General features: G+C 36.6%; 1 protein-coding gene across 1 annotated transcript; it reads left to right on the top strand.

Annotated features, from left to right (window-relative positions):
• Window positions 1–15,533: 15,533 nt before the first annotated feature.
• Window positions 15,534–19,662, top strand: LOC110916731 (homeobox protein SBH1). The gene is made up of 4 exons (XM_022161411.2): window positions 15,534–15,962; window positions 16,820–17,114; window positions 18,386–18,639; window positions 19,257–19,662. Exons 1-4 carry the CDS (start codon window positions 15,669–15,671, stop codon window positions 19,452–19,454), a joined length of 1,041 nt encoding a protein of 346 aa, XP_022017103.1. The 5' UTR covers window positions 15,534–15,668; the 3' UTR covers window positions 19,455–19,662.
• The last annotated feature ends 501 nt before the right edge of the window (window positions 19,663–20,163 follow it).

The following is a 20,163-nucleotide window of genomic DNA, read 5'->3' as shown; positions in this document are numbered from 1 at the left end:
GTGTTAATGCAACGCAAGAAGGTAATTGCGTATGCTTCGAGACAATTGAAGAAGCACGAGGAAAACTATACGACTCATGATTTAGAATTAGGAGCTATAGTTTTTGCCCTTAAGATATGGAGACATTATCTGTATGGAAGTAAGTTTACTGTTTATACAGATCGTAAAAGTTTAAGGTATATATATGGGCAAAAAGAGTTAAATATGAGACAAAGAAGATGGATGGAAATCCTAAGTGATTACGACTGTGATATTCAATATCACGAAGGAAAGGCAAACGTAGTCGCAGATGCCTTAAGTCGTAAGGATCATGAGAAGCAAAGGCGAGTCCGTGCTCTTAGAATAAATCTGCAAGTAGATTTAATGGGACAATTAAAGGAAATTCAGGAAACAGCAATCAAGGATGATGGTGAAGGAATGAAAGGTTACCTAAAGGAATTGGAACAAGGAAATGATGGAATTTGGAAATTCCACAAAAACAGAATTTGGGTACCTGAACAGGGAAATTTAAGATCAAAGATTTTAGAGGAAGCTCATAAATCTAGGTATACTGTACATCCAGGAAACAATAAGATGTACCAAGATTTAAGAAAGAATTTCTGGTGGATAGGAATGAAAAAGGATATAGCCGAATACGTATCTAAGTGTCTAACTTGTTCACAAGTTAAAGCCGAACACCAGAAACCTTCAGGATTACTACAACAGTTAGAAATGCCTGTATGGAAATGGGAACTCATAACAATGGACTTTGTTACTAAGTTACCCAAAACCAGAAAAGGTAACAATGCGATTTGGGTAATTGTGGATCGATTAACCAAATCTGCTCATTTTCTACCTATGAAAGAAACCTTTAGCATGGAAAGGTTAGCCAAGTTGTATGTGGATGAAGTAGTATCCTTACATGGAGTCCCACTCTCCATTGTATCGGATAGAGATAGTCGTTTCACTTCCCGTTTTTGGACAAGCTTCCAAGAAGCAATGGGAACCCGACTTAATCTAAGTACTGCATATCATCCACAAACAGACGGACAAAGTGAAAGGACGATCCAAACTCTAGAAGACATGCTCCGAGCATGTGTAATTGACTTTGGTGGTAATTGGGATAACCATTTACCATTAATCGAATTCTCCTATAACAATAGTTATCACTCAAGCATCGAAGCCGCTCCATTCGAAGCACTGTATGGATGCAAGTGCAGAACTCCCGTATGTTGGGCAGAAATAGGAGAAAGTCAATTATCAGGTCCAGAAATCGTACAAGAAACCACTGACAAGATAACTCAAATCAAGGAAAGATTGAAAACAGCCAGAGATCGTCAGAAAAGCTATGCAGACAATCGCCGCAAGCCACTAGAATTCCAGATAGGAGACAAAGTACTATTGAAAGTTTCTCCTTGGAAAGGAGTAGTACGATTCGGTAAGAAAGGAAAACTGAGTCCAAGATATGTTGGACCATTCCCAGTGATCCAATGAATAGGACCAGTAGCTTATCGCTTACAACTACCAGAAGAACTAGCTGGAGTACATGATGTATTTCATGTATCCAATCTCAAGAAATGTCTACAAGACGAATCCCTGGTAGTACCTCTTCAAGATGTGGAGGTAAATGAAAAGCTGAAACACAAGCGACTAGTACTAGTAAAAGTCAAATGGAATTCAAAGAGGGGACCAGAATATACTTGGGAACTGGAGTCAGAAATGAAGCAGAAATACCCTCATCTATTTCAATGAATCTCGAGGACGAGATTTTTCTTAAGGTGGGGAGGATGTAATAACTCTCATTAAAATCCATAATTAGGATGATAATTAGTCTATAAGAAAACCCTAATTGAGACACCCAAGTAATTCTGCACTAACCCTAAAATTTCCAGAACAATCGGAATTAGGATCAGGGCCCCTAAAATGCAAGGGGGGTAAACCCTAGTGATGATTATCACCAAATTTGCGTTGTACAGATTGAAATTGATTTTAAAAATGAGTAATGCAAGCTAGTCCCGTACCCAGCTAGCCTATGTAATTAGACTGCACCCCTTACGGACCGTAAGGGGAAATGCCATACGGTCCGTAAGCCTGTCCAAAAATCACTATAAATAGCAGACATTGGGACTTGCTTTCTGTTGTTAATTCGACGAAGAAATTCGTTGTGTAGAGTACGTTATAAGCAGAAACAGTCCCAAAACACACACTAATCTCGAAGTGCTGCCGCAAAACAGGGTAATCACTCGATCGCTATTACGATTCATTTTCCGACTGATCAATATATCCAATGGATGTTTAAGTGCCGCCCACATAGGGTTATACTTTGTCGTTCGTCGTTAAATCGATGGATGTTTAAGTATTGCACTTTGTCGTTCGTTGTGAGAATTTGATCTCGTGAGTTATCGTAACTGCTGTATTGATCACTAACCCGGTTTTGTGTGCATTATTATTAAATTAGGTTAACAAGGCTAATCCATATTCTGTCCGTGTTAAATCTGCAATGTGAGTCATTCTCTTTTTATCAACTGTTTTACAATACTCCAAATTATTTTCAGAAATTACAGTGATTAAGTTTATGTAATCACCAAATTACAGCCAGTATGTGGGGTATTGTGCACATTACTACTGTTTTAATCACATTAGGTGGGCGAACCTAAAATTAAGTGATATACGTCATTCATTGGGGCAGCCAATGGTGATATGACCACAGTCACAGATCCGGTCGAGTGACAAATACTGTGGGGGTAGATATCAGAAACATATGTAAAAACTCTTAATACTGTAAATTATAATAAACAAGTCATTTCAGTAAACTGAATGATTCACTCAGTATTTCCCGCTGACAAAACCTTTTTCAAACATGTTTCAGGTGATCTATTGTAATTCAGGAAAAGTGCTGGGGAGCATTTCAAGCTTAAGAAAGTGGCTCATTATAAAATAGAGAAATATGTTTTCTAAAAATAAAGAGTTATCAGTAAAATTATGTTATTGTAAATTACCGGGATTTTATCCCGAATTGTGAAATAGAATAATCGGGAAAAGTTTTTTGTTAGCTTTACAACGATCCTGATTATAAACTTCCGCTGTTAAACTCAATTAAATAAATATCACGAGATTTCTGTCCCGCGGCTCCTAAAACGGGTCAAACCGGGTCGGGGGTCGTGACATGTATGGTAACCATGGTAGGACGTGGTTGACTACCTTATAGCTTGATTGACTTTTTGTGTATCTGCCGAGCAAACCAAGGTGAGTTCACACTCTTACCAAGGCATGGGATTCCGAGGGTCGGGAATGGGTTTGGAAGATTTCTTATACTTAAGACGTTATCAGGATTACGTACTTTAGGCCTCGGGAGAGGAAGGTTATTGATAAATACTGCTAGACTAGTGATACTAATACTTCTCTTCGCACACACGCCGGGAATGGCTGCGATAATAGAACAAATCTTCGCACACATGCCTAGAATGGCTACGAACCATACACTAAACTTCGCACACATGCCGGGTGGGCTGCGATACAAATATACCTAGTCTAGAATACTTGGGAAACCCCCACTAATCTTCGCACACATGCCTAGAGGGCTGTAACAACTCTCACTAAAATTAATACTTAGTATGATAATTATCCATTAAGAAAACCCTAATTGAGACACCCAAGTGATTCTGCACAAAGCCTAAAATTTTCAGAACAATCGGAATCAGGATCAGGGCCCCTAAAACTCAGGGGGAGTAAACCCTAGTGAACGATTATCTAAATTATGTGCTGTCTAATTCGAAATTTTCAAATTCATCAACTTAGCAGGCCTAGTCCCAAACGTGGCTACTCTATAGTAAATAGGTGTCCCTTACGGACCGTAAGGGAATAGTCTTACGGTTCGTAAGCATGTCCAATTTTGTGTATAAATAGCAGACATTGGCACTCGATTTCTGGCACAAAAACGACGAAGAAATTTGTTATACATACTGAGATATCATAGAAACAGTCCACAACACACACAAATTCACGAAGTGACGACGCAATCAGGGTAATAACTCGATCGCTATTACGATTCAACGTCCGATTGATTGTAACTATCCAACGATTGTTTGAGTGCTGCTCAAATTGAGTTTATACTTTGTTATTCATCGTGATTTCGACTTGAATGTTTGAGTGCTGTCCGAACTCGGACTATACTCTGTCATTCGTTGTGAATCCGCTGAATTGTTAAGTATTGCACTTTGTAAATCGTTGTGAGGGTTTAATCTCGTGAATTGTCGTAACTGCTGTATTAGTTACTAACCCAGTTTGTGTGCATTATTATTTAAATCGGGGTTAACCAAGGCTAAATCAGTAGGCTTATACACTGCTCGTTAAATCTGCAATGTGAGTCATTCTCTTTTTATCAACTGTTTTACAATACTCCAAATTATTTTCAAAAGTTATAATTACAGGGACTAAGTCGTGGATATCTTGAATCACTGGCTAGTGGGGTATTGTGCACATTACTAAATTTCTCCCAGTTGGGTTCATTGACCTACTAGGGATAATCATCACTATTTGGGTTCATTGACCTAATAGTGGTATGACCATCGTCACCATTGTGACATGTCACCATTGTGTCACGATGCCAGATAAATATAAGATATAAACCATTGTAATCGCTCTTATGCTGTAATTTATAAATAAAGGTCATTTTATAAAACCTGAATGAACTCACTCAGTATTTCCCGCTGATAAAACCTTTTTCAAACATGTTTCAGGTGATCTGTTGTGAGCTAAGAAAAGTGCCGTGGAGCACTACCAGCTTAGAGAAGTGGCTCAATGTAAATAAATAAAGAAACATGTTTTGAAAAATAAAGATTTCCCAGTGAAATCACCTTATTGTAAATTACAGGTTTTAATCCCTAAATTATGTAACGTGCAATTTTAAATATTGAAAGATCCTGTTATAAAAAGACTTCCGCTGTCGCCTAAATTAAGTACCGCAGGATTTCTGTCCCGCGGCTCCTGGAACGGGTCAAACCGGGCCGGGGGCTGTGACAGAAAAAGGTGGTATCAGAGCCACTAATCGAGCCACTGATTTAAGCCAATTAAGTATTTAGAAAATACTTAATTTTTATTAATTGTTATTTTGTGATTATGTGTTTATTATCTGACTAATTGTGTCCAGTATGGACAGACCTTTATATGCTAGCCAATGTAGCAATTAATGCAAATTCTTAAATGATTTGACCCAAGTTTTAGTACCTTTATTATCTACAGTCTAGAAGCCTTATTCAGTAAATAAATTTACAAATAAAACCTAGTGTGTTTTAAATTTCCGTTGTTTTGGTAGTTACCCAGTATGAAATAATATTTAAAAGTTTTTCTATAAAATTTTGTTATAAATTTTAACTTAGTAATTGTGTGTATTTTGCTAAAACAGCATGAGTGACTTGTCTGGCACCCTACAGAATTTAAATCTCTATCCGGTAAGAATAGAGGTTTCCAGAGATTTCAATAGGTATATATCAGACATAGAAGAACCTATAGAATTCAACGCTTTACCTCTTAAGAAACCCAAGCCTAAGAAAATGGAAATTGGGGAGAGTTCTAGGCAAATTGAAAGGTTACCATCTCAGGAAGAGCTAGATTTTATATTGGCAAGCTATAATACTATTAAGCCTGTTAATGAAAAAGTTTTTATTCACTCTCTTGAAACAGAACTACCAATTAACTTAGAATCAGCTATTCCAAACCCTTCAATCCACTCGCAACCTTTCGGAATAGACGAATGGTTGACTAATGAAATACAGTTACAAAACAATCCCTATAAGCTTTTTCCTCAGTTCAATCTAGAACCTTTACCAAATCCACCAATGAGTAACGAGAATATGGCTGAACTCCGCCACTTTGGCAAAGAACTAATGGATACTGGGGATAAGATCCAAGAGATTGGGGGACAGATCTCCTGGAAATACGATGAGAGGGAACTCCATTACTAGAAGATCATCTAACAAAGGATAGGGGATTTATGGAACTGTGGTTGTGTAATAGTAATAGTCAAAATCAGTCTGTAAAATAACTACAAATAAAATTTTGTAAGATAAAATTTTGTATTGATGCCTACTATAACATATAAAAATAGGAATCGAGAAATCGATAGTTTTGGCTATATGTGTATTGTGAAATTTGTATGATAATTTTGTGTATAATTGTTATTTATTTGATACTAATAAATTTTATATATATATATATATATATATATATATATATATTATCAGATGGAAAACGCGAATAATGAACCAGTTAATGAGGTTAATCAATCTGAGCAATAACCGGGGGATCAATATATGACTAGGCAGGATATAGAAAATATCGTTGCTCAAGGGATAGCCAACACTATTCCAACAATAGTTGCTCAAGGGATAGCCAACGCTATTCCAGCAATCATTGCTGCTGTTAAAAATCCAATAGAACCGCAACAAATCGTTCCTAGCAAACGTATTTCTGAAGATAACTTCAGTAATAGCGTAAACGGAGGCAATAATCATGTTAATCATGATAATGAACCACGAAAAGCTCCGCTCCCTAAGAAAATGAAAGTTGCAACGCCTGGTTGCACTTACAAAGAATTTCTTGCTTGTAAACCCATGGAGTTTGCAGGCAATGAAGGGCAACTGCGGCACTGCGTTGGTTAGAGAAAACCGAGGCAGTAATTGCCATAAGTAAATGTGCTCAGGATGATCAGGTCATGTACGCGTCAAACCTTTTCAAAGAAGGGGCGCTAGAATGGTGGAATACGGTGTTACAAGCAAAAGGAAGAAGGATGGCGTATGCTATGAACTAGGAAGAATTTAAGAGCTTTGTAGAAAGAAAATTCTGTCCCGAATATGAAAAGGAACAAATGACAAATAAGTTTTTAACCCACCGGATGGTGGATGTAGATTGTCGAAAGTATACTTCGACATTTTTCGAGTATGCTCGAGTAGTACCAACACTGGCTTCGCCAGAACCGGTACTCATTTCTCGCTATATTTGGGGATTAATTAGTGAAATCCGTAACATCGTTAAAGCTGCGAGACCTCGTACTATTGACGATGTTGTGGAATTAGCTAATACCCTAACTGATGAACTGGTACACACAAGAGAAGAAGATCGAAGGAAGGAAGTAGCCCAAAAGATTACCCAAGGATTCCGTCCGGGTAACCATAACAATTTCAAGAAAGGAGGGAATGGGCAATCTTCCACTAGCCCATTTTGCAATTCTGGCAAAAGAACGCATTTTGGAAGATGCAAAGGATATTGCAATTTTTGCAAAATTCCGGGGCATCAAGAAGAAGACTACAGGAGGAAGAGATTTTCAGTCTGCTACAACTGTGGAGAAACTGGACATCTTAGGCCAGATTGTCCAAAACTGAACAAACTATCTAACAATAAAGCCAAACCCGCAGAAGAAGCAAAAAGGAATGTAAGAGCCTTCCAACTGACTGCTCAGGAAGCAGAGCTAATTCCAGATGTGATAGCTGGTACGTTCTTAAGTTTACAACGTTTACACAAAAGTATTATTTGACGCTGGTGCAAACCAAAGTTTTATAAATACTTCATTCCGTCAAGCTCTTAACTTACCATTAACCAAACTTAGGCAAATCTTTACAGTCGAAACGGCAAACGGAAAATCTGTTAGCATAGATAAAGTTTTGCAAAAGGAAAATATAGAACTCTCAGGTCATATTTTCTTTGCAAACCTATTACCTATAAAATTAGCTGAATTTGATGTTATGTTAGGAATAGATTGGTTAGTAGCCAACCATGCTCGAATTCTCTGTGATAAGAATTTTATAGAAATTCAGGCACCCGCCGGAGAAGTAATTGCGATTACAAGAAATAAACCAAGTAAGGTCACGAAGTTCATATCAGTAATGAAAGTTGCTAGTTATGAACGAAAGTAAGGAATAGTATATATGATTTTAGTAATCATTAGTACTAAGAGTAAAGAACTTAAGGAAATTCCTGTAGTTTCAGAATACCCAGATGTATTCCCAGAAGAGTTACCAGGATTACCACCAGATAGGGAGATAGAATTTAGGATTCATCTAATTCCAGGAACTATACCAATAGCCAAGGCATCTTATCGGTTAGCAACCACAGAAATATTAAAACTGAAAAAATCAATTAGATGAATTATTAAGTAAAGGTTTCATACAACATAGTTCATCCCCTTGGGGAAGTACCATTGTTGTTTGTTAAGAAAAAGGATGGTTTGATGAGAATGTGTATTAATTATAGAAAATGGAATAAGGTTACAATTAAGAATCGATACCCATTACCTAGGATTGATGATCTTTTCGATCCACTTCAAGGAGCTAGATATTTTTCTAAGATATACCTACGTTCCAGATATCATCAATTGAAAGTACAAGAAGAAGACATACCTAAAACTGCTTTCAGAACTAGGTATGGTCATTACAAGTTTATAGTTATGCCCTACGGATTAACGAATGCCCTTGCAACATTCATAAAATGAATAGGATCTGTAAACCATACTTGGATAAATTTGTAATCGTTTTCATCGAGGATATACTTATTTGTTCCAAAAGTCAGGAGGAACATTGCAAGCACCTACATGCACTCTTAACTTTGTTAAGGAAGGAGAAACTTTACGCCAAATTTTCGAAGTGTGAATTTTGGCTGCCAGAAGTACAATTTCTAGGTCATATTGTGAATCATGAAGGTATTCATATAGATCCTGGTAAGATAGCAGCAATTACCAAATTGAAGGTTCCACAATCCGCAATGGAAATTAGGAGTTTTGTAGGTTTAGCCAGATACTATAGACGGTTTATTAAGGATTTTTCCAAGATAGCTATATCATTAACTAAACTAAACCTATAAAACAGTTAAGTTTGAATGAGGACCTAAATAGAAAAAGCCTTTAGAATCTTAAAGCATAAATTAACGATTGCCCCAATCCTAGCCTTACCAGAAGGAACAGAAGATTTTAAAGTATACGGTGATGCTTCAAAACTAGGATTTGGATGTGTGTTAATGCAAGGCAAAAATGTAATTGTGTATGCATCAAGGCAATTGAAAAAGCACGAAGAAAGCTATACCACTCATGACTTAGAATTAGGAGCCATAAGTTTTGCCCTTAATAATCAGAGACATTATCTGTATGGAAGTAAGTTTACTGTCTATACGGGTCATAAGAATTTAAGATATATATTTGAGCAAAAAAGAATTAAACATGAGACAAAAGGAGATAGATGAAAATCCTAAGTGACTACGACTGTGATATTTAGTATCACGAAGGATAAGCTGAAGACGGCTAGAGATTGCCAGAAGAATTATACAGATAGTAGACGAAAGCCGTTGGAGTTTCAAGTTGGAGACCAAAATGCTATTGAAAGTATCTCCTTGAAAAAGAGTTGTTAGATTTGGTAAGAAAGGAAAGCTAAGTCCAAGATACTTAGGACCATTTCCAGTGATCAAATGTATAGGACCAGTTGCTTATCGTTTACAACTACCAGGAGAGTTAGCTGGAGTACATAATGTATTTCATGTATCCAACCTTAAGAAATGTCTATCAGACGAATCTTTGGTAGTACCTCTTCAAGATATAGAGGTAAATGAAAATTTGAAATTTGTAGAGAAACCACTACAAATAGAAGATAGAAAGAGCAAATTTCTCAAAACACAAACGATTAGTGTTAGTGACCCTAATACACTTGGGAACTGGAATCAGAAGAGAAGCGAAAGTATCCTCATTTATTCCAATAAATCTCGAGGACGAGATTTTTCTTAAGGTGGGGAGGATGTAACAACTCTCACTAAAATTAATACTTAGTATGATAATTATCCATTAAGAAAACCCTAATTGAGACACCCAAGTGATTCTGCACAAACCCTAAAATTTTCAGAACAATCGGAATCAGGATCAGGGCCCCTAAAACTCAGGGGGAGTAAACCCAAGTGAACGATTATCTAAATTATGTGCTGTCTAATGTGAATTTTTCAAATTCATCAACTCAGCAGGCCTAGTCCCAAACGTGGCTACTCTATAGTAAATAGGTGTCCCTTACGGACCGTAAGGGAATAGTCTTACGGTCCGTAAGCATGTCCAATTTTGTGTATAAATAGCAGACATTGGCACTCGATTTCTGGCACAAAAACGACGAAGAAATTCGTTATACATACTGAGATATCATAGAAACAGTCCACAACACACACAAATTCACGAAGTGACGCCGCAATCAGGGTAATAACTCGATCGCTATTACGATTCAACGTCCGATCGATTGTAACTATCCAACGATTGTTTGAGTGCTGCTCAAATTGAGTTTATACTTTGTTATTCATCGTGATTTCGACTTGAATGTTTGAGTGCTGTCCGAACTCGGACTATACTCTGTCATTCGTTGTGAATCCGCTGAATTGTTAAGTATTGCACTTTGTAAATCGTTGTGAGGGTTTAATCTCGTGAATTGTCGTAACTGCTGTATTAGTTACTAACCCAGTTTGTGTGCATTATTATTTAAATCAGGGTTAACCAAGGCTAAATCAGTAGGCTTATACACTGCTCGTTAAATCTGCAATGTGAGTCATTCTCTTTTTATCAACTGTTTTACAATACTCCAAATTATTTTCAAAAGTTATAATTACAGGGACTAAGTCGTGGATATCTTGAATCACTGGCTAGTGGGGTATTGTGCACATTACTAAATTTCTCCCAGTTGGGTTCATTGACCTACTAGGGATAATCATCACTATTTGGGTTCATTGACCTAATAGTGGTATGGCCATCGTCACCATTGTGACACGGTGCCAGATAAATATAAGATATAAACCATTGTAATCGCTCTTATGCTGTAATTTATAAATAAAGGTCATTTTATAAAACCTGAATGAACTCACTCAGTATTTCCCGCTGACAAAACCTTTTTCAAACATGTTTCAGGTGATCTGTTATGAGCTAAGAAAAGTGCCGTGGAGCACTACCAGCTTAGAGAAGTGGCTCAATGTAAATAAATAAAGAAACATGTTTTGAAAAATAAAGATTTCCCAGTGAAATCACCTTATTGTAAATTACAGGGTTTTATCCCTAAATTATGTAACGTGTAGTTTTAAATATTGAAAGATCCTGTTATAAAAAGACTTCCGCTGTCGCCTAAATTAAATACCGCAGGATTTCTGTCCAGCGGCTCCTGGAATGGGTCAAACCGGGCCGGGGGCCGTGACAAGGGCTGCGATAAAAATGCATAGGATACATGGTTTACTAAACGAACATACGCTTTACTATTCTATCACGAACACTGAATAACCAACTGTGAACTCGCTCAACTAGTTGTTGACTCTCTGTTACATGCCTTGCAGGACCTTAGGTACTCATGGAGCTTGCACGGGAGGCGCAGTCATTGTGGGCACGGATTGTGGATATTATGATAAACACCTTTATGACATATCAACTTAATACTTATGTTTGGGTTTTTACATTAATGCTTCCGCTACACACTTGTTTATGTTTGGTTTTGAAAACACCTTTCATATTGAAGAATGACATTTACTATTTACATATACGTTCAATATGATTGGTGGCTTGATCCTGGTCATGTCACGCCTCCAAGCGGTGGTACTCCGCGTGTGGATTTTGGGGGTGTGACAAAACCGCTACTAGAATACACTAAACCGCTACATCCATAAATTTAATCATTTGAACTAGAATACAGTACAATAACACTAGGATACACTAAACCGCTACTTTCATAAATTTAAAATGGGGTAGGAGATCCGGATTTTGATTCCGGAATTTGCATCAAAACACCTAGGAATAAATAAATATGGGTCGTGAACTGGTAAGTTCCATCAACCCACATTTATTTTGGCCTAGGTGATATGTAACGGGTTGTTCAAATTTGGTTCTGCGGTTCTACGGCTGGGTGATTTAGAGGACCTGGCAAACACATTGGTGAGAGCCCATTGTATTAGCCAAACACGGGTAGAATCGTCATTACCTGAACAACCCATTTAACCCTTCACGTGTCCGTTGTAGATGAGTTCTTGAACCCGATCGATCCCGCAGAGCACGTAGAAGGGGATATCAGATCTGATCCCATTAAAATGGAGAAGATCTTAGACCCGTTGTAGATGACTTCTTAGACCCGTTGTAGATGACTTCTTAGAACCATTTGTTGAATCCCGGGGTCTGCCCATTTTTTTAAGCTGTGAACACCAATGTGGTAGAAAATATGGTGAACAAGAAAACGTTGTGTATAACAGGGTGGAAAATTGTGAACGACTTAAAAACAGGTTTCAAACGTCTTCAAAATAACTTTGAAAACAGGAAACATCTCAAACGTCTCAAACGTCTCACACGTCTCAAACATTGGAAAACGAGAAACGTCTCAAACGTCTTAACCTTTTATTGAAACGTCTTAAAACTTTTTAAAAAACGTAATAAAGCCTTAAAAAATAAGAAATAAAAAATAAAATAAAATACCTACTAAACAATAAATTAAAAAAAGAAAATATAATAACGAACATCTATTTTTGATATAAATTCAAACATTTAAAACAAACATCTAAATTCAAAAAAAAATAAGTTTATATTAACATCTTAAACAAACATCTATTTTTGATATAAATTATAAACTTATATTAACTATAGACACTAACCGGGTTAGTATTTAAAAAGAAATTCTTATATAAACACTAACCCGGTTAGTGTTTATAGTTAATATAAGTTTATAAAATATCAAAAAGGGGGTCTTCTTGTTAGAACCGGCCCTTAGTCAGATTCGAACGCGCGCAACACGTGTATAACCCAAACGTCTTAACCAGTTTATCCTCCGTCCGGAGCTGTTATAACTTGAAGTTGTATTATATTTATATACTCATTATATATTTAAAACAAACGTCTAAATTAAAAAAACTTAAAAAAATCAAAAAGGGGGTCTTCTTGTTAGAACCGGCCCTTAGTGAGATTCGAACCCGAGCCACCCGTGTATAACCCAAACGTCTTAACCAGTTTATCCTCCGTCTCGGAGCTGCTATAACTTGATCTTATATTGTATTTAGAGTAAACTGCCATTTTGGTCCTTGTGGTTTGGGCAGTTTTGCCATTTTAGTCCAAATCTCAAACTTTTTAAATCTGGGTCCTTGTGGTTTGCATTTTGTTGCCATTTTAGTCCAAATCTCAAAAACTCTCATTTTTACTGTTCCAACATACCTTTTTTGTCTTTTTGTGTAGGGGTAGTTTTGTCCAAGAACATTTCATTAAAATGTTTTCTTAATTAAAAAACTCCCAAATAAATACCCTCCTAAATAAATCAGTTGTCATCTTCCCCAAATGCAAAATGCAGAGCAAAAACCCAAACCCTAATTCCACAAATGCAGAGATCTCCACCACTGCCACCTCCTCCTCCCTTCTCACCACCGCTACCACTACCTCCTCACCACAGTCGCTACCACCACCTCCTTCTCACCACAGCCACCATCTCCTTCTCACCACAACCACCACCACCTCCACCTCCAACCAGAACCGCCACAGAACCACAACGTCACCGTCACCGTCTCCATCTCTCTCTCTCTCTCTCTCTCTCTCTCTCTCTCGATTGAAGGGACCTATGGATATCAACCATACCTGCGTTCAAATGGGTGGTCGATTGTTACCTGGTGAAAGATCGAACCTGCGTATAAAGGGGTGTGATCAGAACAGAAGTATTCGCCGGAACCAATTCAGATCGGAACAACTCTCGCCGGAACTGCAGTGGCTCATCGGAACAGAAGTAGCAACGACGACGATTTAAAAAAATGATTCTTTGAGTTGTGTTACAGGTCTCACAGATTTGGTAACAATAGCAGCGACGGCGATTAACCACCACCGCTGCAAAATCCAACAAACAAACAACCCCTGTCGGCTGCCACCATCTCAGATATGCACCATCTGTCTATACATTTCTTTCAGATCGGTGGTGGTAGGTTTAGGGTTTTCGAGTGGCGACGGTGGTGGCATTTAATGGGTACAGTGACAGTTGTGGTTGTTGACGGTGACGGTGGTGGGTGTGACTGACGATGGTGATGATGGTGGTTGTTGATGATGTTGCGTTGATTATAGAGGAGATTGGTGGTGGTTTATAGATGTCAAGACTTAGGTTTAGGGATATGTGAGAGAGAGAGAGCTGAGATGGTACATATCTGGGAAAGAGAGATGGGGACGGTTGACTGGTAGGTCTGTATTTATTTATAAAATATAAATGATTATTTTGCCCATAAGGATAAAGACAAAATAACCAGTTTTTAATAGTTAAATAGGAAGTAATTTGAATTTTGGACTAAAATGGCAACAGAAGTGAAACCACAGGGACCCAGATTTAAAAAGTTTGAGATTTGGACTAAAATGACAAAAGTGCCCAAACCACAGGGACCAAAATGGCAGTTTACTCTTGTATTTAATTAATCGTTACCTTATATTAAACTATATTAATTTAAAACATCTAAATTCAAAAACTTTTATGGAACTTTATTGAACTTTGGAGACCGTGAAACGTCTCAAACGTCTCAAGGTTTAATGAAACGTCTTAAAAAAAGTGATAATTTCAGACGTCTCAAGCCGTGTTGAGGCGTCTCAAAGCCGGCTTCAAACGTCTCAAGTCATGCAAAAGTAGCAGCTTATCGGCTAAGCTTTTAAAACGTCTCAAGCAGCCGTCTGAGACGTCTCAGCCAAGACGTCAAGACGTCTGAGCTCTGTCGGACAGGTGGCAGGTTTTGGTTGATCAGCCGCCAAAACGTTTCAACATGTTTCACACGTCTTCACAAGACGTTTGACTTGGCTAATTCGAAAACGTTGACTGAAACTTGGCCATTTTGGCTATTTTCCCTTACAATAATTAGACACATTAAGTTTATTATTTTGAAATAAAGAAGCAAAAGTAAGATTTTACTTGAAAGAGGTATAGTTGTATACATAGGGTGAATAAAAACCATTTTAACTTTTCTTCTGAACACTCAATCATCTCATGACTCAAAACTACAAAAATACACAACCTCGATTTGATCGTTCCTTCCCTTCTCTCTCTCTAAGTACTCTCTCTCTCTTCACTTTCTCTCTCTAGAGTTTGCCAGTTTTGGCAGTGCCACAGTGGCAGTGCAAAGAAACGGGGAGAGGGCTTTCATTGGGAAGGTAAACCCTGCCGTTTGCACCATTCTTTCTTTCACAAGTCTCTCTACACTCTACTATACACTCCACCAAGTCTCTCTACACTACTATACAGACCACCATTATACCTCTCTCTATAACCACTACAAACAAGATAAACATCACATTACCATTAACTTATCAGCATCTCGCGTGCACTCTCTGCAAATCTCCCTCTCTCACACACACATAACACACACTTGGTGCAAAAGAAAAAGATAACCAAACAAACACACTCATTTTCCAATGACCTAAAGCAATCCCTTTTTCCCTCAGCTTTCATTCATCGTCTAGTTATATACTTGGACGTATACTAGTACATAGGTTTTTCAGTAAAAGGGCTGAACAACACCCTTTTTGTAAGCTTAAATCTCGGGAGAAATTAACCATTTAACCTAACCCTCTTTCTCTCTCTCTCTCTCTCTCTCTCTCTCTCTCTCTGCCAAACATACAGACAATTATCAATTATGCACGTATCTTTGCACAGGAACTTAAGTTGAAGCTGCACTTAGACTTGCAGAAAGATCAAACATTCAAAATGGATTGTGGTGATGGTGGTAGATCATGTAACTTAATGAGGTTTGGAGATAATCACAACAACAATGGATCAGGGTCACTGTGTGTTCCTCAATCTTCTGTTGTGTACAATAATACAACCCTAATTTTCTCTCCTCAAGATCACCATCATCGTCACCATAGCAACTGTGGGACTTCAGCATCTGCTATGATGGTTGAAGATCATAACACCAATAGCAACAGTAATGTTAAAGCCAAGATCATGTCTCATCCTCATTACCCTCGTCTTTTATCCGCTTATCTTAATTGTCAAAAGGTATATTATATATACATATAGATATTTCTTGAAAACCCTAACTTGTCTAAAGATTGTGTTTTGGAAGAAACCCATAAGTCACTTTGTTTAAAGATTTCATTTTTGAAGAAACCCAGAAGTCACTTTTTTTAAAGATTGCATTTTCTTGAAGAATTGTGGGAGTGGAATCCAATATATATTTTGTTTTATTTATGTATATGTGTGTATTTCTTCTTTTGGTAGGTTATTAGAGACCCACATGAAGAGATAACATTTGTAAGATGAAATCCAGAAGTGGGTTTCATAGATTTTTGTGTGTGTGCGTGTGACATAACTTGTTTTTAGTCATTTCTTCAAATGGTATGAAACTAACATTTCTTGAATACATAAAACCCTAGTCTTTTCCCCACTAAAGATTTCAAGTTTTTATCAAGATAAAAATGAAAGGGTAAATCTTCTTGAATATAAGCATAATATTTCTTGAAGATGTAAAACCCTAGTCTTTTTATCACTTAAAATTTCAAGATTTTATCAAGATAATAATCAAAAGGTTGAATCTTTTTGAATAAAAACATAATATTTCTTGAATATATAAAAGAATCCTACTCTTTTTCCCATAAAAAATCAAGTTTTCATCTACAGAGTAATGAAAGATTGAATCTTTTTTTAATAAAAAAACATTGTATTTATTGAGCATATAATCTTTTTCCCACTAAAAATTTCAAGTTTGTATCAAGATAATAATGGAAGATTGAATCTTTTTGAATAAAAACATAATATTTCTTGAATCTATAAAAAACCCTAGTCTCTTTCCCACTAAAAAATTCAAGTTTTCATCAAGAAAATAACGAAAGGTTGAATTTTATAAACAAAAACAGATAGGAGCACCACCAGAAGTAGTTGAACGACTAGAAGAAGCCTGCCGTTCGTCATTGATGGCTGCGATGTCCAGCCGATCTGGCTCCGATGGTGCGGGCACCAGCGGCGGTGGTGCAGGCATGAGTTCCACCATTGTTGGACAAGATCCAGCCCTTGATCAGTTCATGGAAGCTTACTGTGAGATGCTGATTAAATATGAACAAGAACTCTCAAAACCCTTTAAGGAAGCTATGCTTTTTCTCTCAAGGATGGAGTCTCAGTTCAAGGCAATCACTTTCTCAAACTCAGATTCTGGTACATAATGGAATCTGATCTTTCTTCACCTACATACATGTGTTCTTTATTTTATATATACATGTTACATATTTTATATAGTGGTATATAATAATAAGGAAACAATGTGGTGTTCAATATCGAGAAGAAATTATTTATGGTGGTTAAATATGTTGATGTGCCACTTATATTACAGCTTTGGGAGACATGGATCAGAAGTTTAACAAGTACCCATAGTCTCCTCGATTATTGTTGTTGACACATACATGGGAATAAGAACAACCGGCTCAGATCAATTTAAAAAAATATATATATATATATATAGAAACAGTGCAAATGATTTGAATTGGGATCTACTTTTCTTTTATCTGAATTTGATCTTAAATTACCATTAATTTTCTAACTACTGTTAAATTGTTCGCCTTAGTTTTGTGGTTCAAACCTTCTTCATTTATCATACAAATGAATCATACTATATATGTTTAATTGATTCTATAGTTTTCTAGGGTGAAATACGTTACAATAATTGTAGGGATTCATGCATGTTGACTATCTAAATGTAAGGTTAACTTTTTTTTTTTAGCTAACTTAATACACAGTTTAAATTAGATTGATGAACTTGTTGGTTCGATCATATATTGTAAATCTTCTTTAACATGGGGTAGAATGTTGGGTGCTAAATTGTGAACATGTGATAATATATATGCACCATAATCAATAGCCAATATCCAACATGTTACTAAGTGTTTAATGGGTCCTAAGTTATAGCTTTAAGTTATTTATCTATTTTCTCTTTGTGTGTTCTATCTATGGTGTAGGGTACTCAATTGTTAATACGTGTTAACCTACTATATATCTATGTAACATGAATCATAAAACTGCAATCCTTTTTTTTTAACATGTGCTAGATAAAGATCCTAGATATTTTTAGGTTATTTATCTATTCTCTCTTTATGTATTATGTCTATAGTGTTGGGTGCTAAATTGTAAACATGTGATTATCTAATTTATATCAATTGACAATACCCAACATGGCACTAAGTGTTTAATGGGTCCTAACTAGTTATAGCTTTTAAGTTATTTATCTATTTTCTCTTTGTGTATCCTATCTATAGTATTGTGTACTCAATTTTAGATATGTGTTACACTACTACCTATTTATACAACATAATTAATAATACGGGATACGCATTTTACAACTTGCATATGTCGCACACATTTTACTACTATCTTTAATTTTGTTAACTAAGTTTCTTGTTTGATGTTTTTGCAATATTTCATTGTGAAATAAGGTTGTGGTGAGGGAGGCATGGATAGGAATGGATCATCTGAAGAAGAACTTGATGTTGACATGAACAACGGTATGGTTGATCCTCAAGCTGAAGATCGGGAGCTGAAAGGTCAGTTGCTACGCAAGTACAGTGGGTATTTAGGAAGTCTGAAGCAGGAATTTATGAAGAAAAGAAAGAAAGGGAAACTGCCCAAAGAAGCTCGTCAACAGTTGCTTGACTGGTGGACTAGACATTACAAATGGCCATATCCTTCGGTAAATATGACTTTAACTTCCACGCGTTGTTCTTTATTTCTTTGCTATTTCGGAAGCATTGCTTGTACTAAAAGGTTCTTTTTCGATCAAACGTCCGTTTGTCCTCAGTTACTTCATGCGTTCATACTTCGTGTAGTTTAAATCATAGTGGTTAATAGTTGATTCACCTATGCTTTAGTTCACAAATTGGTTTCCGTTCATGGGTCCAATGAACTCCCTCATTGCGTCTTCTTTTTAATATGTTTAATCTTGGTGATAAACTATTGAAAATGATGGTTAACAAATAAACAAACATATATAAAGAGTAAAATCCCACTCGTAGCAAAAGCAGTCGGTAGGGTCTGGTAGGGTGAGACGAGGGAAAACCTTTTCTCTATCCGAGTGGATGAAGAGGCTGCTTCCACTGATTGATAATAAATTTTCATGCTTGGCCTCCAAATTAAAAATAAAAAACACCAATGAAGTGAGGATTCACTTCATATGTATTAGTATTATTATTAATCAGTCCTAGACATCGCCTTAAACATAATATAAATGAACACCATTCTCCTAACAGTTGTACCACTCACATCCAACTTATAAGAGGATAACTACTTTTATGGTTTTGTTATTTACAGGAGGCTCAGAAGTTGGCACTAGCTGAATCAACAGGGCTAGATCAGAAGCAGATAAACAATTGGTTCATAAACCAAAGGAAGCGACACTGGAAGCCATCCGAGGATATGCAGTTTGTGGTAATGGATGCTGCTCATCCTCACTATTTCATCGATAATATCTTTGGGAACCCTTACCCGATGGACGTATCGCTTCTCTAATAATTATATATTATGATAAAAAGTAAGCTACTGGAGTTATGATATAATCATCATCTAAAACTGATGTAAGGATGCAATGCCTTGCAAGCTAGTGTGTGCCTTTTGCTGTTACCTATATTTTGCTTGTTTTAATTGTTCTCTGTTGAAGTGATGCAACCGAAAATCAGACAATCAGTAGTAGTAATGTTAATGAAAATGTATTTAATTACCTGGATCGTGTTTCTTGACTAAGGTATTTATAGATAAAACTTTTATTAATTTATGTTTTCATATTATATAATAAGTTTTGACTCGCTTATTTCGGATTTTGTTGATTGAATTATGAGTTTTTTTTTGATAATAGGTTGAATTATATTGAAGATGCAGTAATGCAACACTTGTCCTATGAAAATAGATTTTCATCCATGCAACATGATCGATGTAGATTGTAGAACAAATGTACTTCACAGTTGTGTTTTTTTTAACGACAAAAGTTACATAATAATTACTCCTAAATTACACCAAGTTTACTTATGTCACGGATTGAACCCTTGTCTCTTCCCAGAGTTGCAAAGCCTCTACCACAACACACACCACTTGGTGGTGATGGCAGAACACAATTATGTTGATCGGACAGGAATTTTGACTTCTAAAGTTATAAAATCACATGTAAGGTCATGTTTGCAACCCAAAATTAACTGGGTTGATAGGTTGTAAAAACTGAGTTATA

The sequence above is a fragment of the Helianthus annuus genome, chromosome 16 (genome assembly GCF_002127325.2).
Source record: "Helianthus annuus cultivar XRQ/B chromosome 16, HanXRQr2.0-SUNRISE, whole genome shotgun sequence".
NCBI lineage: Eukaryota > Viridiplantae > Streptophyta > Magnoliopsida > Asterales > Asteraceae > Helianthus > Helianthus annuus.
This window is presented reverse-complemented; position numbering and strand designations above follow the sequence as displayed.

Bases quoted from the DNA above. Each gene is read 5' to 3' on its own strand.
- LOC110916731 (XM_022161411.2), top strand. From the start codon at position 15,669: ATGGATTGTGGTGATGGTGGTAGATCATGTAACTTAATGAGGTTTGGA. The intron at 15,963-16,819 runs GTATATTATATA...AAACAAAAACAG, and splicing joins CTTATCTTAATTGTCAAAAG to ATAGGAGCACCACCAGAAGT. The intron at 18,640-19,256 runs GTAAATATGACT...TGTTATTTACAG, and splicing joins ACAAATGGCCATATCCTTCG to GAGGCTCAGAAGTTGGCACT.